Genomic DNA, 13,382 nt, shown 5'->3' on the forward strand with positions numbered 1-13,382 from the left:
CACACATCACACACATTATACACATACACACACACATACACACAAACAGAGACAGAGAAAGAGAGAGGAAGAGGAGGAGGAATAAGAGACCTATGACAGCCAGTTCTAGATTGAGAGAATAGTACACAACCAACTGGGAAAATCTTAAATGAAATAAGGTTAGATTCAGACAACTTCTCTGTCACAATATCATTATGAACGAAAACTACTGTAAGTTTTAATCAGTTCAGATCAGGACAGCAGACTGTCTAGACTTCACCAAGAGCAATATCTATTTACTAAAACACTAGTTTTCTTTCAAATCTCTAACCAAGGCAGAGCTCAACATAAATAAGAGGAAACCAAAACAAAACTGCAAGCATTTGCACAGAAAAAAAATTAATAGTAATCTGTCAAATCTCCCAAATCAAATTAACTGGCCTTAACTGTCCTAAATTGTCAGGACATTAGAAATAACCACAAAAAAAAAAAAAGAAAACTGGAGGAATTCTGTCTTAAGGGTTCTGTGTGCAGCCTGAGGGGCTGAGTGTTCTGTCACTTTAAGTCTATGAAGCTGTTTAGAAAGTAAAAAACAGAGGCAGGCGGATCTCTGTGAGTTCGAGGCCAGCCTGGTCTACAAGAGCTAGTTCCAGGACAGGCTCCAAAGCTACAGAGAAACCCTGTCTCGAAAAACTAAAAAAAAAAAAAAAAAAAAAAAAAAAAAAAAAAAAAAAAAAGTAAAAAACAGAGGTAGCCTGAGAGAAGTCAATGGTAAGGACCACACAAGTACAGCTCATAGGAACCAGAGAATGCAAGCTTAATGATAGGCAAATGTGTACCTTTGCCTAGTCTAGAAACTAAGCACTACTTCGCTATTTTATTTCAACTCATAAGAACAGCTGCAACAAATTGATGGGAGTATGTCACAACTATATCTCTGCTGATTTGTGAATTTTTGGAAAATTTGGAGCCAGAAAGATCACTTGATAGTTAAGAGTGTTTACTGCTCTTCTAGAGACCCAAAGTGGCTCATAACTGCCTCCAGCTCCAGCTCTAGGATCTGCTGACTTCTTCTGGGCCCCAAGAGCACTGCACTCATGCGCACAAACCCACATTCAGATATACATGAATTAATTTTTTTGTTTTTACTGCATTTGCAGTTCCAGGCAAATTCCTAAGTTCTGAACTGAAAAAATAAAAAACCTATACAGTTCCCAAATATACTATCTAATCTTTATTTTAAGAATTTATTGTTCTTTCTATGTTTTATCTCATCATGCTTTAACAGTTACCTTAAGAGCTGAAAAAAGTGAAATCAACAATGACAGGACATGGCATCATTAAACAAAAACTCAAATCATAGGTATGTTGAGCTAAAACTGAGCACACATTCCAATGTGCCATATTGATTACTTGTCGTATGTGAAGACTATCATCCATATTAGTACAAGATTCAAGAGAACCATATATGATAAAAAGTTACCTGAATTTGAGTCTGGAAAAGACAAATAGCAAATGTTGGTTTTCTGAAAAAGAAAACAAGAGCTATCAATGCTGGCATACACACACCCCAACAAAAACAAAAACAAAAAAATATAATAGAGAACTACACAGAAAAACATAGTTACTTACTTCTTTATCCGTAAGTTTGGAATGTTGAGGATAAATTACCTGGAAGAAAAATGTTACATTATGTTAACATACAATGGTACTTCTAAAGTTCTGTGTAGATGGAAGTTTCTGTCTCACCTAGTTCTTCGGCCATTCAGTCCCAAAGAAACATACAGAGGATTATATTAATTATAAACTGTCTGGCCTATTGCTCAGACTTATTATTAACTAGCTCTTACAATTTAAATTAACCTATAATTCCTGTCTATGTTTAGTCACATGGCCTGGTACCTTTTCTCAGTGAGGCATTCTCATCTTGCTTCCTCTGCATCTGGCTGGTGACTGACTCTTTGCCTTTCCTCTTTCGAGAACTATCGGTCTGGTAGCTCTGCCTATATTTTCTGCCTGGTTACTGGCCAATCAGCATTTCATTAAACTAATATGAGTGACAAATCTTTACAGTGTACAAGAGCATTGTCCCACAGCAGTTCTGGTTCGCTATGACCAGAAAAGGTTTTAAGAAATCACAGTCGAGCTGGGCGGTGGTGGCGCACGCCTTTAATCCCAGCACTTGGGAGGCAGAGGCAGGCGGATCTCTGGGAGTTCAAGGCCAGCCTGGTCTACAAGAGCTAGTTCTGGGACAGGCACCAAAGCTACAGAGAAACCCTGTCTCGAAAAACCAAAAAAAAAAAAAGAAAGAAAGAAAGAAAAAAGAAATCACAGTCGATTCTGTGGTGTCATTGTATAGTCACAGCTCCTTGCAGGGTTGAGTCAAGTGGGTACCTTGAAACTGGTCATTCAAGGACAGCCCAGAAAACATGGCAAGACTGTCTCAAACATAAAAATATTTTTAGTAACAAGAAAGAAGGTAGGAGAACAAAGCAGAACTTACATTAGCTCCAAAAGTTACATCAAAATTATCTCTAAGTATCTCTAAGACTGAAATCTAAACTCATTCTCTTTTTCCATTTGAAACTTAAAATGTAAAGAAAACATAATCCATATTTCAACTCATACCTGTTCAAGAAATAATACTTCTCAACTGATTCCATGAATGCTATACATCATTTCGAGAAAAATAACAAAAGAAAAATAACAAAATTTAAAAAAATCTCTACCATAAAGCCTATCCTAAGCACACACCCCTCATTTCTTTAAATAACCATTCATTAAGTATTTTCCTATTTAGCACCTGCAGTGACCACAGACCCCTCTGCTGGAAAACAACTACGCATTAGCCTCTGTAATGGAAGGCTAGGCCAGGGCAGCTGATGCCAGAACCAGCAACAGCCAACAAAAGACTCAAGGACATTCATCCTACAGATCAACCACTCCCATGAGTGATTAAAACATAGGTCCTAGCATGTTGTGGTGACACAAGCTTATAATCGCAACATCCATGAGGCTGAGGCAGGTTTTGAAACTAGCCTGGGCTGCAGAGTAAGTTTCAGGGCAGCTCGGGTTAAAGTACAACTCTGTCCCAATAAATAAATAAATAAAACCTAGATAGAAAAAATCACCCTTATCTCCTTAAGAAAGTATTCAATACTTCAATATGTCTTTCTTGTTTGTTGTTCTGAAATGGAATCTCATATATCCCACAACAAGCTGTCTGAGACTGAAAGGCCTACACATATACACACAGGCCCATAATTTAATATTTCCTATATACTAGGCATTATGACTCAGAACTTTGTAAACTTTTCCATATGAAGCAGTTTGTAATTGAGTTTTTGTTGTTTGGTTTGAGGATGGTTTTGACCCTCTTATCTTCTGGTCTCTGTTTCCCAGGTGCGGTTTCACAAATGTAAGTAACTAGCATGTCTGTTTCTTTTCATTTTGTTTTGAGAATTTGGAGGTTTTGTTTTAATATTTTTGTTCTTTAAGAATTTTATGATATGGTCCAAGCTGGCCTCAAATCCAGAGCAACCTGCCTGTCTCAGCCTTCAAGGATTACAGGCATGCATCATTAGACTGCCCTTCTTTAATTGTAAAAATCCCAATTGTCTAAATTATACCACATGGTTTATATTTATATTTTGAAATTATATGGGGTTAGGGGCCGAGCACTTATTTAGCCTGCTTGAGGTCCTGGGTTCAATTTCCCAGCACCACAGTAAAGTTTAATAGTAATATGTATTTGTTTTAAATTGTATTAGGGAGCAAATTCCAACACTAAAAAGTCAAAAGGGAGCAGCTGTCAGCTGGTAGAACGTTTTTCTAGTATGAGTGGAACCCTGGGTAGTTGGCCTTCTTTACTGAGACCGTTGGCTCCCCAGTAATGACATGGAGACTTATTATGAAAGATCAGCTGATAGCTCAGACTTGTTTCTAACCAGCACTTATAACTTAAATTAACCTATTTCTATTAACTTATTTCCTGCTTCATGGCTTTATTACCTCATCTCCATAATGCCCATCCTGTTTGCTGTGTCTCCTGGCGTCTCCGCCTTCTTCTTCCCAGAGCTCTCTGTCCTGCCTATACCTCCCACCTAGCTACTGGTCGGTTAGCTGTTTATTAAACCGATTACAGTGACACATCTTCACATAGTGTAAAGGAATAATCCACAACAGCCCTGGGTTGGATTCCCAGAACCATATAAATTTGGCACAGTGGCACATGCCTATAACCCAGATACTAGAGACAGAGATGGGAAGATCAGATCAAAAAGTCAAGGTCAAAGTCTTCCTAGGTAATAAAAGTTCAAGATCATCTTGAGATACTTGAGACTTTGTCTCAAAAAAAAATAGCATAAAAACAAGGACTAACTTTAAAAAGAACAGTGAGATGAGAAGTTCTGTTAAATAAATACATTATTACAAATATGACCAGAAATCAATGGAATTAAGGAAACAAGGTCTTCAATTGTTTGGTACTTACTTTCTTCTAATATTTTAAGAGCTTTTTCTTATTTAATTCTGGGCCAGAGCTCAAATTGATTTGCTTTCAAATTTCTTCAGTCTTCTTTGCTTCCAACAAAACCCTTTCCCACTGTAGCTGGGGTCCAGCTTGGTGTTTAGAGTACCTGCCAGCATGTGGACGGCTTTGGGTCCCATGCTTAGCTTCAAAGTAAGAAGCAAGTATGTAAATATATTTTTAAATATTTTCCATTAATAATATACTATACTGTGTTGTTTTCTAAAAACTCTTCCTGCTGTTCATATTTTATATTATTTTATTCAATCTACAGAGAAAGAGAAGGATGGGGAAAAAACAACTTTTAATAACACTGTTAAGCTGATAAATATAATTATGCTCTGAGTGACACTTAGTTATGGATTTTGAAGCAGTATTCATCGATAAACTGTTTTCTCAACTAGGTCTGGAGGCACAGGTCTGTAATCAGAACTACTTGAGAAGCTAAGACAGGAGGATTTTAAGTTCAAGACCAGCCTTTACTGCAGAGAAAGATCAAAGTCAGCCTGGGCAACCAAGTGAGATGTGTCTCTAAACAAAAGGAAAGAGGATTGGGGATGCAGCTTGAGAGTCACAGTGTTTGCCTACTATTAGCTGAGGCCAGTGTAAACAAACAAACAAAACTGTATTTTCTTATGCCAACTTGGGCTAAGATTTTGTCACTTTTAACAACAAAAATAAAAACAAAAAAAATCATTGTTAATTTTTCCTCAAATGGAAATTTATAAAAGAACTGTCTTATTTTATTTACCACTCTGTCTTTAAACTTAGAACAGTCTCTAGCCCAGAGTAGATTCTTAAAAACGAAACAAAAGAAAAGCAGCTCTGCTCCAGCAGATACACTCTCAAAGTAGTTCTACTGCACCAGTAGGATTTAATATGGAAACCCAAGTCTCCCTTCCTTCATGTCCAGATTATTTCACCCGCAATTTTTAAAGCTGAAATAACACCTAAAACCATTATTACTACATTCTATTTAAGTCATGGTGTATGCGAATCTCAGCACAAGCTGGGGGAACTGATGAATGCCTGTAACCCCAGGACTTGAAAAGCTCAGGAAGGAAGATTTTAAAGTCAGCCTGGATTATACATAGATTTCAAGACAACATGGACAGCACAGTGAGGCTGTCTCAAAAACAAAGTAATGTCTGATTACAGTTTAAGTTAATCTAGGGTTTGCTGGATTCACTCATGCTAGCAAATTTAGTGACCTGAAACAACTTATCTTCAACAATTTTACAATCAGTTTTATGGGACTATCCTTATGCTTATCACACACACATACACACATACATACAAATATAAATAAATGCCGGGCGATGGTGGCGCATGCCTTTAATCCCAGCACTCGGGAGGCAGAGGCAGGTGGATCTCTGTGAGTTCAAGACCAGCCTGGTCTACAGAGCTAGTTCCAGGATAGGCTCCAAAGCCACAGAGAAACCCTGTCTCGAAAAACAATAAATGAATAAATAAATAAATAAATAAAATTGAAGTATAGGAGAATATAGTCTCATATGCACTCATGTCATTCCCAGTAAGAAAGACCTGCAAGTCAAAATATCAGACACTCAGCTGCTTCTCCAGCACCGTGTCTGCCTGCACACTGCCATGTCTCACTATGATGATAATGGACCAAACTTCTGAACTGTAAGCCACCCAATTAAATGTTTCTCCTTTCTAAGAGTTGCTGGGGTCATTGTGTCTCCTCACAGCAACAGGAACCCCAACTAAGACATATACCATATAAAGCCAAGCAACTTCGCTTCTATAAACATAACCAAGAGCAGGGAAAGATATGCTCCCATGAAAACTACCAAATGATAAACTACTTAAGACCTTTTGAGATACTTTTTTTGTGGCAGTCCCACAGTTCTCAATTCTCAAGTAAGACCTTTGTAGATGACAGCACTGTACTGCAAGACCAAAAGACTTAACATACCTGACAGATGAAACCTAACATGCTAAGTAAAAACAGACAAAAAAAAAGCCACAAGTGTGATTTCATTTATGTGAAATGTACGCAAGAAGCAAATTCACAGTCAAACATAGATCAGTGGTTGCCAAAGGCTGGGAAAAAAAAGTGTTGGTTTTCTTTTCGAAGTGATGAAAATGTTCTACAACTGGATTAGTGGTTTTAGTTGGGCAACTCAGGGAAACACTAAAATCACTGAGCTGTGATGCAAATGTCTGAGCTAAAACAAGAAACATTCTAACAGTCTGTGCCTGGGCACAGTTAATAATCCACTTTAAAATCATCAAGTGGAAATTATAGCCCTTCTCCCAGTGACCTCAAGATTCTCCCTCTTCCAGTATAACCATCATTAAACATTTTCCTTCCAAAGAAAAATATTCATGTATTTTTGTTTGTTTGGAGATAGAGTCTCATTGTGGAGTTCCGGCTGGCTGGACACTCACTATGCTATGTAGACTGGGCTGGCCTTCAACTCACTGAGATCTACCTGACTCTGTGGGTGATCAGGACTAAAGGACTAAAGGTGTACACCACCATTCCCAGCTAGCTATTCACATTATCTTTAACCTGACTTACACTGTCTCACACCCTTCTACTTAACTGACGATTATTACATTACACTATAGAATCTATTCACTGATCTGAAATACGCTTTGGATTTGCCTGTGACGTCCTTTGGCCATGCTTAAGAATTGTTTAACTATTTTAATTTTGGCTACCAACTTCTACCCAGGACATGAAACAAATGATTTCTCCTTTCCTCTTTTCTACAGTTTTTCTTAAATGAATATACACAAAATTTATGATGTGAGGTAAAAATTTTTAACTTAAATTCTAATATTCAAAATAATTCTCATTTTCCATCGGAAAATTTTCACTTAGTTTCTAGAAAACTTGCTGCATGCTCGTATTCAATCTTTCATTACATAATAATAAAGAATTAATAATAATTACCCCCACCCCACCCAACAGACACCTCACAGAAAACAGGGCACAGGAGGGTACTCAGGGAACAGAAACAAGATGATCGCCTGAGCTCAGGTTTGAGACACTAACCTCAGTAACACAGCAAGAGCTCAGGTATTTGCCTTTTTTCCCTATGTGTGTCTTATGGAGCCCAAAATTACTTCAAACCCAATAGGTAGCTGAGTGTGTGTGTGTGTGCGTGTGCGCGCACGCACGCACGCGCACACACACACACACACACACACACACGTACACACGTACACACGTACACACAAGCATGTCGGTTTTGATAAAGGGTCTAATGAAGCCCAAGCTGACTTCAATAGCTGACTATCTATTTCAGTAGGTAGCTGAGAGTAAGCTTCAACTCCTAATCCTCCTGCCTTCACCTAAGTGCTGGGAAAACAGATGTGTACCAGTATGCCTGGAGCAAGAATTCATCTCTTTTAAAAAGATACCTAAACAGGGACAAAGAGATAACTCAGTGGTTAGGAGAACTTGCTGCTTTTCCAAGGGACCGAAGACTGATTTCCAGCATCCATGTCATGTGTCTCACAATCACATATAACTCCAGTCGCAGGGGGTAATGATGCCTCTACCCTCTGAGGGCACCTTCATCATTCCTGTGCATATACCCATAATTAAAAACATTAAAAATAATTTTAAAAAATTAAAAAGGTACTTGACAGAGTCTGCTGTCTGCGCATAATTTTTACATATCCATATAAAGTTCCCATGCAGGAAGCTTGGTTCCCAGTGTGATGCTGAGCAGTGGCCAGAACAAAAATAACGATGGTGTTAGGGAAATTAGTTCTTATGAGAGGGTTGTTAAAACTTTTACCTTTTAAGGAACCAGGAACTCCTGCTATCTTTCTCAGCATCCTTCTCATGTTCTCACCATAACGCCACCCCCTAACGTAATGGAGACATAAGACCTTGCTAGCTGATGTTACAGCCACACTCCTGGATGTCTAGGGCTGAGTGCTAAATAAGGGTTTTTTTTCCCTTTATATATCACCCAGTGTCCACTTTTTGCTATCATTACAGAAAACATACTAATGCAGAGCTTTCTGCCATGGTAAATAAACAAGCCAACTATGATTGCCTCTCCAAACAGCCTCAATGTTCCTATTATAATAGGTACCAACAAAACTTAAATAATACTGGCCTCAAAATTGAGACTATAGTACTTAATGGGACCTTATGAATTGATCAAGTGAGAAATCTAAAGCTCTAAAGAAAACTCATTCTACTTAAGATTTTTAGGTTTTAAGTTTTGAAGCGTTTACATTTCAGACTTCCAGGTTAGAAGAGCCCAGCATGTTTTATTTGGTATTACTGTATAAAGGGAGAGACTCTGGAGAAGGCAAACCGTCATTGCCAATAACTTAGGCGTCTCACTGGAAGTTATCCCTGGCATGCACAGGTCCGCACTGCTTCTGTTTTCTATGAGTAGCTTCATTTTTCATGCAGGATAACTTGCATATTAATAGAAAATCAAGCTTTTAGAGTCAGAAGGAATCAAAATCCTGGCTTACTAAATATTATGATTTGGGATAAATTGGTTGCATTTCGGCTTCCTTACTTAAAAAAAAAAAGATTTCTACAAAATCAGTGTCACCCAAACACATTGTTAAATCTCAGTACTGTTCTGAATGATTTTCCAACACTAGTTTACTTCACAAAGCAATGGTGTGTGTACTACTGTTATCCCCAAGTAGAGCAAAGTAGAGCTCAAACTCACAAGTGCTGTATTTTGGTGCTGCTGCATGTTTTCCCAGTGTAGACTTGACCCTTCTGCCTCTGTTCTGAAGGCTTACACCTCTGCAGTACCACATCCTGCAGAGACTAGGGTCTGGACTGTTGTTCCATGCTGACTCTTAGAAATGACTTAAAGTGGCTCTGTTTCTGCACTTCGTTTTAATTTAAGAAGGCTGATGTCCCTTTATGGCTTCAACTGTTCTGTAAACTGGACTGGCCTTGAACTCAGATATCCACATTTCTCTGCCTCCTGAGTACTGGGATTACAGGTACGGGGCGTAAACCATCAATGCCTGGCTGGCCACAAGTCTACCTTTCTAATCCCATCCTAACTACTCTTGCTGGCCATTTCCAAAACAAGTACAGATTCGAAAAAAGCAAAATATATCTTCAACAATTTCTTATATTAGTTACTGCCTTCTGTTCATTTTAAAAAGAGTAAAGGCAAAGACCCTTTATGTCTCTTTCAGTTAGCAAATAAAGAGGAGTTGGAGAAACAGTTAAAAGCACTGACTGCTTTTCCTGGGGACCTGGGTTCAACTCCCAGCACTTACATGGTGACTCACAACTGTCTATAATTACAGTTCCAGGGGTCCCAACAGCCATGGCAAAACACCTGTACACATGAAAATAAAAAAAAAAAATAACAAAAAAATAAAGAGCTGACTGAAGGGATGGCTCAGCCGCTAAAAGCTAGGCTCACAACCAAAAATAAAACAAAAGGTGGTATATTCAGGAGGCAGTGTACATAGATCTCTGAGTTTGAAGCCAACATGGTCTACATAAAGAGACCCTAAAGAGAACAAAAGCCAAGAACAAGTGAGATGGTCCAGTTGTTTAGGGAAAAGAAATTTGCTGCTTCCAAGCCTGAAAACCTGAGTTTGATCCCCAGGACCCATATGGTGAAAGGAAAGAATCAACTCATTCCTGCTTGTGCTCTACCATACACACACACACACACACACACACACACACACACACACACGTGCACGCACACACACAAATAAATGTAATTTTTTTTAGACAAGGAAAACAAAATTGTTTTGTCCCAAACATGGAGACAGAAGGCTGCTGTGAGTTCAAGGCTAGTCTGGGTTACGTGTACTCCAGGGTTAGAGTGGGCTCCAGTTTCCAAACAAAACAAAAGTCATTTTGCATCTTATCATGCTTATCTTTCTTTAGGTCCTTTATGAAGGAATCTCCCCAATACTCATCCTTACTTCCTAGAGGAAGATCCTGAATCTGGACACAAAGTTAAACAGAAGATCGAAGAATCCTGTCTTACTCATTTTCTGAGGGAATTCATACTGTTAATACTTTTCTTTAAATATTGAGAAAGAAAAAAGCTAAGAACTACATTATAAAAAAAAAAAACCGCTGTGCAGTGGTAGTGATGGGAAATAAAACAGTATGTACCCTTTAGAGATACATAGTTTTCAGCATCCCAACTAATATTATTAAATATTTATATTTGTTAATATTCAACTTGTTTAAAATCATACTAAAATTGAAAATATTCCACTTGTTTAACTTGTGTTAAAAGCAATGTTCCAAATGATGAGATTACAAAACCAATCAAAGGGGCTAAAGAGAAGACTCAGTGGGTAAGAACACTTAGGCTGCTCTTCCAGAGGACCAGGTTCACAACCATCTGTAACTCCCCATCAGAGGGCTGGATGCCCTCTTCTGACCTCCGGGTGCAATAGGCATGAGTGTGGTGCAGAGACACACATGTAAGCAAAAAACCCGCGTGTAAATAATTTTTAATGCAACCAATACAACAGCCTCTCCTCTCTAGTTGAGTTTCATTTTGCTACACATATAATTTCAGTTTATCATCAAATAATTAGCATAAAACATTGTCTTCAGGGGCTGGAGAGATGGCTCAGCTCTTCCAGAAGATCTGAGGTCAGTTCTCAGCACCCATGTAGACAGAACTGTGGAACTACACATCCCGAGACTCTGACCCCTTTCTCCAGCCTCCACGGACATAAGACACACATATAGTCATGGAGGCTTTTAAAATACACACATAAAAAAATCTTCAATGTCTTCAGTCTTTAGAGATTGCTCTTCCTGCCACAAATAAAATAACTAATTTCTCTATGTACTAACTCGATCTATTATCTACAAATATTTACTGAATATTTATGTCAAGCAATAAATTTGATCCGATGTACTACCGAGATTAATTCTTGGATCTTCACCTTATTGTCTAAATCTACAAATACCGGTCTATAACATCCTTTTATTTGTATAGCTACTATCCTACAATGTCTAGATCGTAGTGAAAACTCAGTATTTAATGAACTGTGTAACGGCAGAGAAGACAGAAAGATGGTAGAATACAAATGCAGTAGTTCCTCACTTAGAACCTCCCTGGCCAGTTCAGGCCACCTATATTACATTAGAATTTTTCACTGACACCAACAGAATAACAACAAAAATGCCAAAAACTTTAGAACATACGTCTTTCTAATAACAGTTCTCTTGGAAAAATAAGACAAATCTCTTAAGCTACAAAGAAGAATGCTAAACAAAACCAAAAGTGAGTTAAATTCGAAGGCCTTACAAGGCGATTTTCCGTATGACATCAGGTTTGAGTCAACTGTTACAGAATCAGTATTAGGATTAAATGACAGGGGATGGGGATACAGGGTGAAGAGCTTGCCTAGTGTTAGGAAGTCCCTGGATTTCATCTGTAAGAGAAGAGACACTGGAGGGAAAATGGCCCGACGACACACTAAACCAGAAAATGGGAACAAAGAGAGGAAAAGGAGAAAATGCATGCTGAGATAAGCATTTTTGCTTGGATTTAGATGAGTTCAGCAACTGACAATACAATCTGTCCGCCCACACGCTTGGACGTGCACGTTTGGCCACTTTAATTCACCATATGTCAGGGGTATTGTTCCTTTCTTGAAAGTCCCAAGCAAACATCCTGTCTGTTGCAGCCTTTTCTGGGTGCCTCAAATCCTTCAGTTATTAACGTGTTCTTAAAATAAGGAACATCAACAAGTATTTAGGAGGGGCCTATAAAGAACTTTTCACCCCTAGCCGCAGCCCACGATCCTCCCACGGAAGGGCCAGAGGAGCGCCGCCCCGTTGAGCCCTGCAGGGGCTGCAAGCCACGCCCGGATGCGCGGCCGCCAGGACCCGGGCGGGCTAAGGGTGGAGACAGGGTGCGGCCCGGCCTCACCTCCACCGCCTGGCCCAGCTCCAGGTCGAAGCCCACCACGCACACGCAGTGTAGCCAGGCCGAAAAGCCGTCCCAGCGCAGCAGGCCCCGGCGCCCATCGTCCTCCTCCTCGTCCTCCGGCGTGACTCCCGCCGCCGAAAGGGCCGCCGCCTCGCGCCCCTCGGCCCCGGCCTCGTCCAACGACCCGCGGGAACCGAGTCCGAAGGCCGCCGGGCCCCGCAGAGCCATCCGCCACCCCCTATCCGCACCCGCCGGCTCCACAGAGGACCGCGCCGCAGAGCGCGCAGGCCTCCGCGCACGCGCACCGAGTGCCGCCGGCCGCAGACGCTCCGGGGCGGCCGGATAGGGGCGAGGCCGCGCGCCACGTGACCCTGGGAGCGAAGCTCAGTGCAGTTTCCTGCACCCCGGCTCCACGACGGGGAGGCTGTATGGCCTGTTGGTGTCCCAGCTCTTTAAACAAACAGTGGCTCAGGAATGTCATCTCTACTTCAAGAAAGGAAGCGACTCATTATTCTTGGAATGACACCGTTCATTATCAAAATATTATTAAAACATAATGGTAACAGTAACTAGTATTTGCTAAACTCTTAACTCTATGCCAGTTGATGAGCCAAGTTAGAGTACAGGTATTAAGTTTATTGAACAGACCTGGAGAGATGGCTCACAGATTGGGAGCACTGACTGCTCTCCCCGAGGACCTGAGCTCAATTTCCAGCAGCCACATCTGTAGTGGGAAGTAATGCTCCCTTCTGGCGTGCAGGTGTATATGCAGATAGAGCATCATATATATAATACATAAGTTTATTGAACATATCATCGCGAGTAAATGGTAGGTGGACATTATATCTCTATCTTGTTTGTTAATGCTGGGTCTCTCTCTCTCTCTCTCTCTCTCTCTCTCTCTCATGTCTTATGTAGTTCCAGCTGGCTTCTACCTTGTGGCATTCTTGTCTCTGCCTCCTAAGATGGTAGGTTTA

General features: G+C 40.1%; 1 protein-coding gene across 2 annotated transcripts in view; it reads right to left on the bottom strand.

The window, feature by feature from the left end:
* Positions 1–12,708, bottom strand: part of Dennd6a (DENN domain containing 6A) — a 59,881-nt gene extending 47,173 nt beyond the window's left edge. For both annotated transcript variants that reach the window (XM_041662679.1, XM_041662678.1), the window contains exons 1-3: positions 12,406–12,708; positions 1,612–1,650; positions 1,463–1,505 (exon numbers count right to left, since the gene is read on the bottom strand). In XM_041662679.1, coding sequence (XP_041518613.1) covers positions 1,463–1,505; positions 1,612–1,650; positions 12,406–12,633 — 310 coding nt within the window. In that variant the 5' untranslated portion in view covers positions 12,634–12,708. The remainder of the gene's footprint in view (positions 1–1,462; positions 1,506–1,611; positions 1,651–12,405) is intronic.
* Between the last annotated feature and the right edge of the window lie 674 nt (positions 12,709–13,382).

This window comes from Microtus oregoni, unplaced genomic scaffold (genome assembly GCF_018167655.1).
Source record: "Microtus oregoni isolate MIOR12 unplaced genomic scaffold, Mior012 000013F_ref0000133, whole genome shotgun sequence".
Classification (NCBI taxonomy): Eukaryota; Metazoa; Chordata; class Mammalia; order Rodentia; family Cricetidae; genus Microtus; species Microtus oregoni.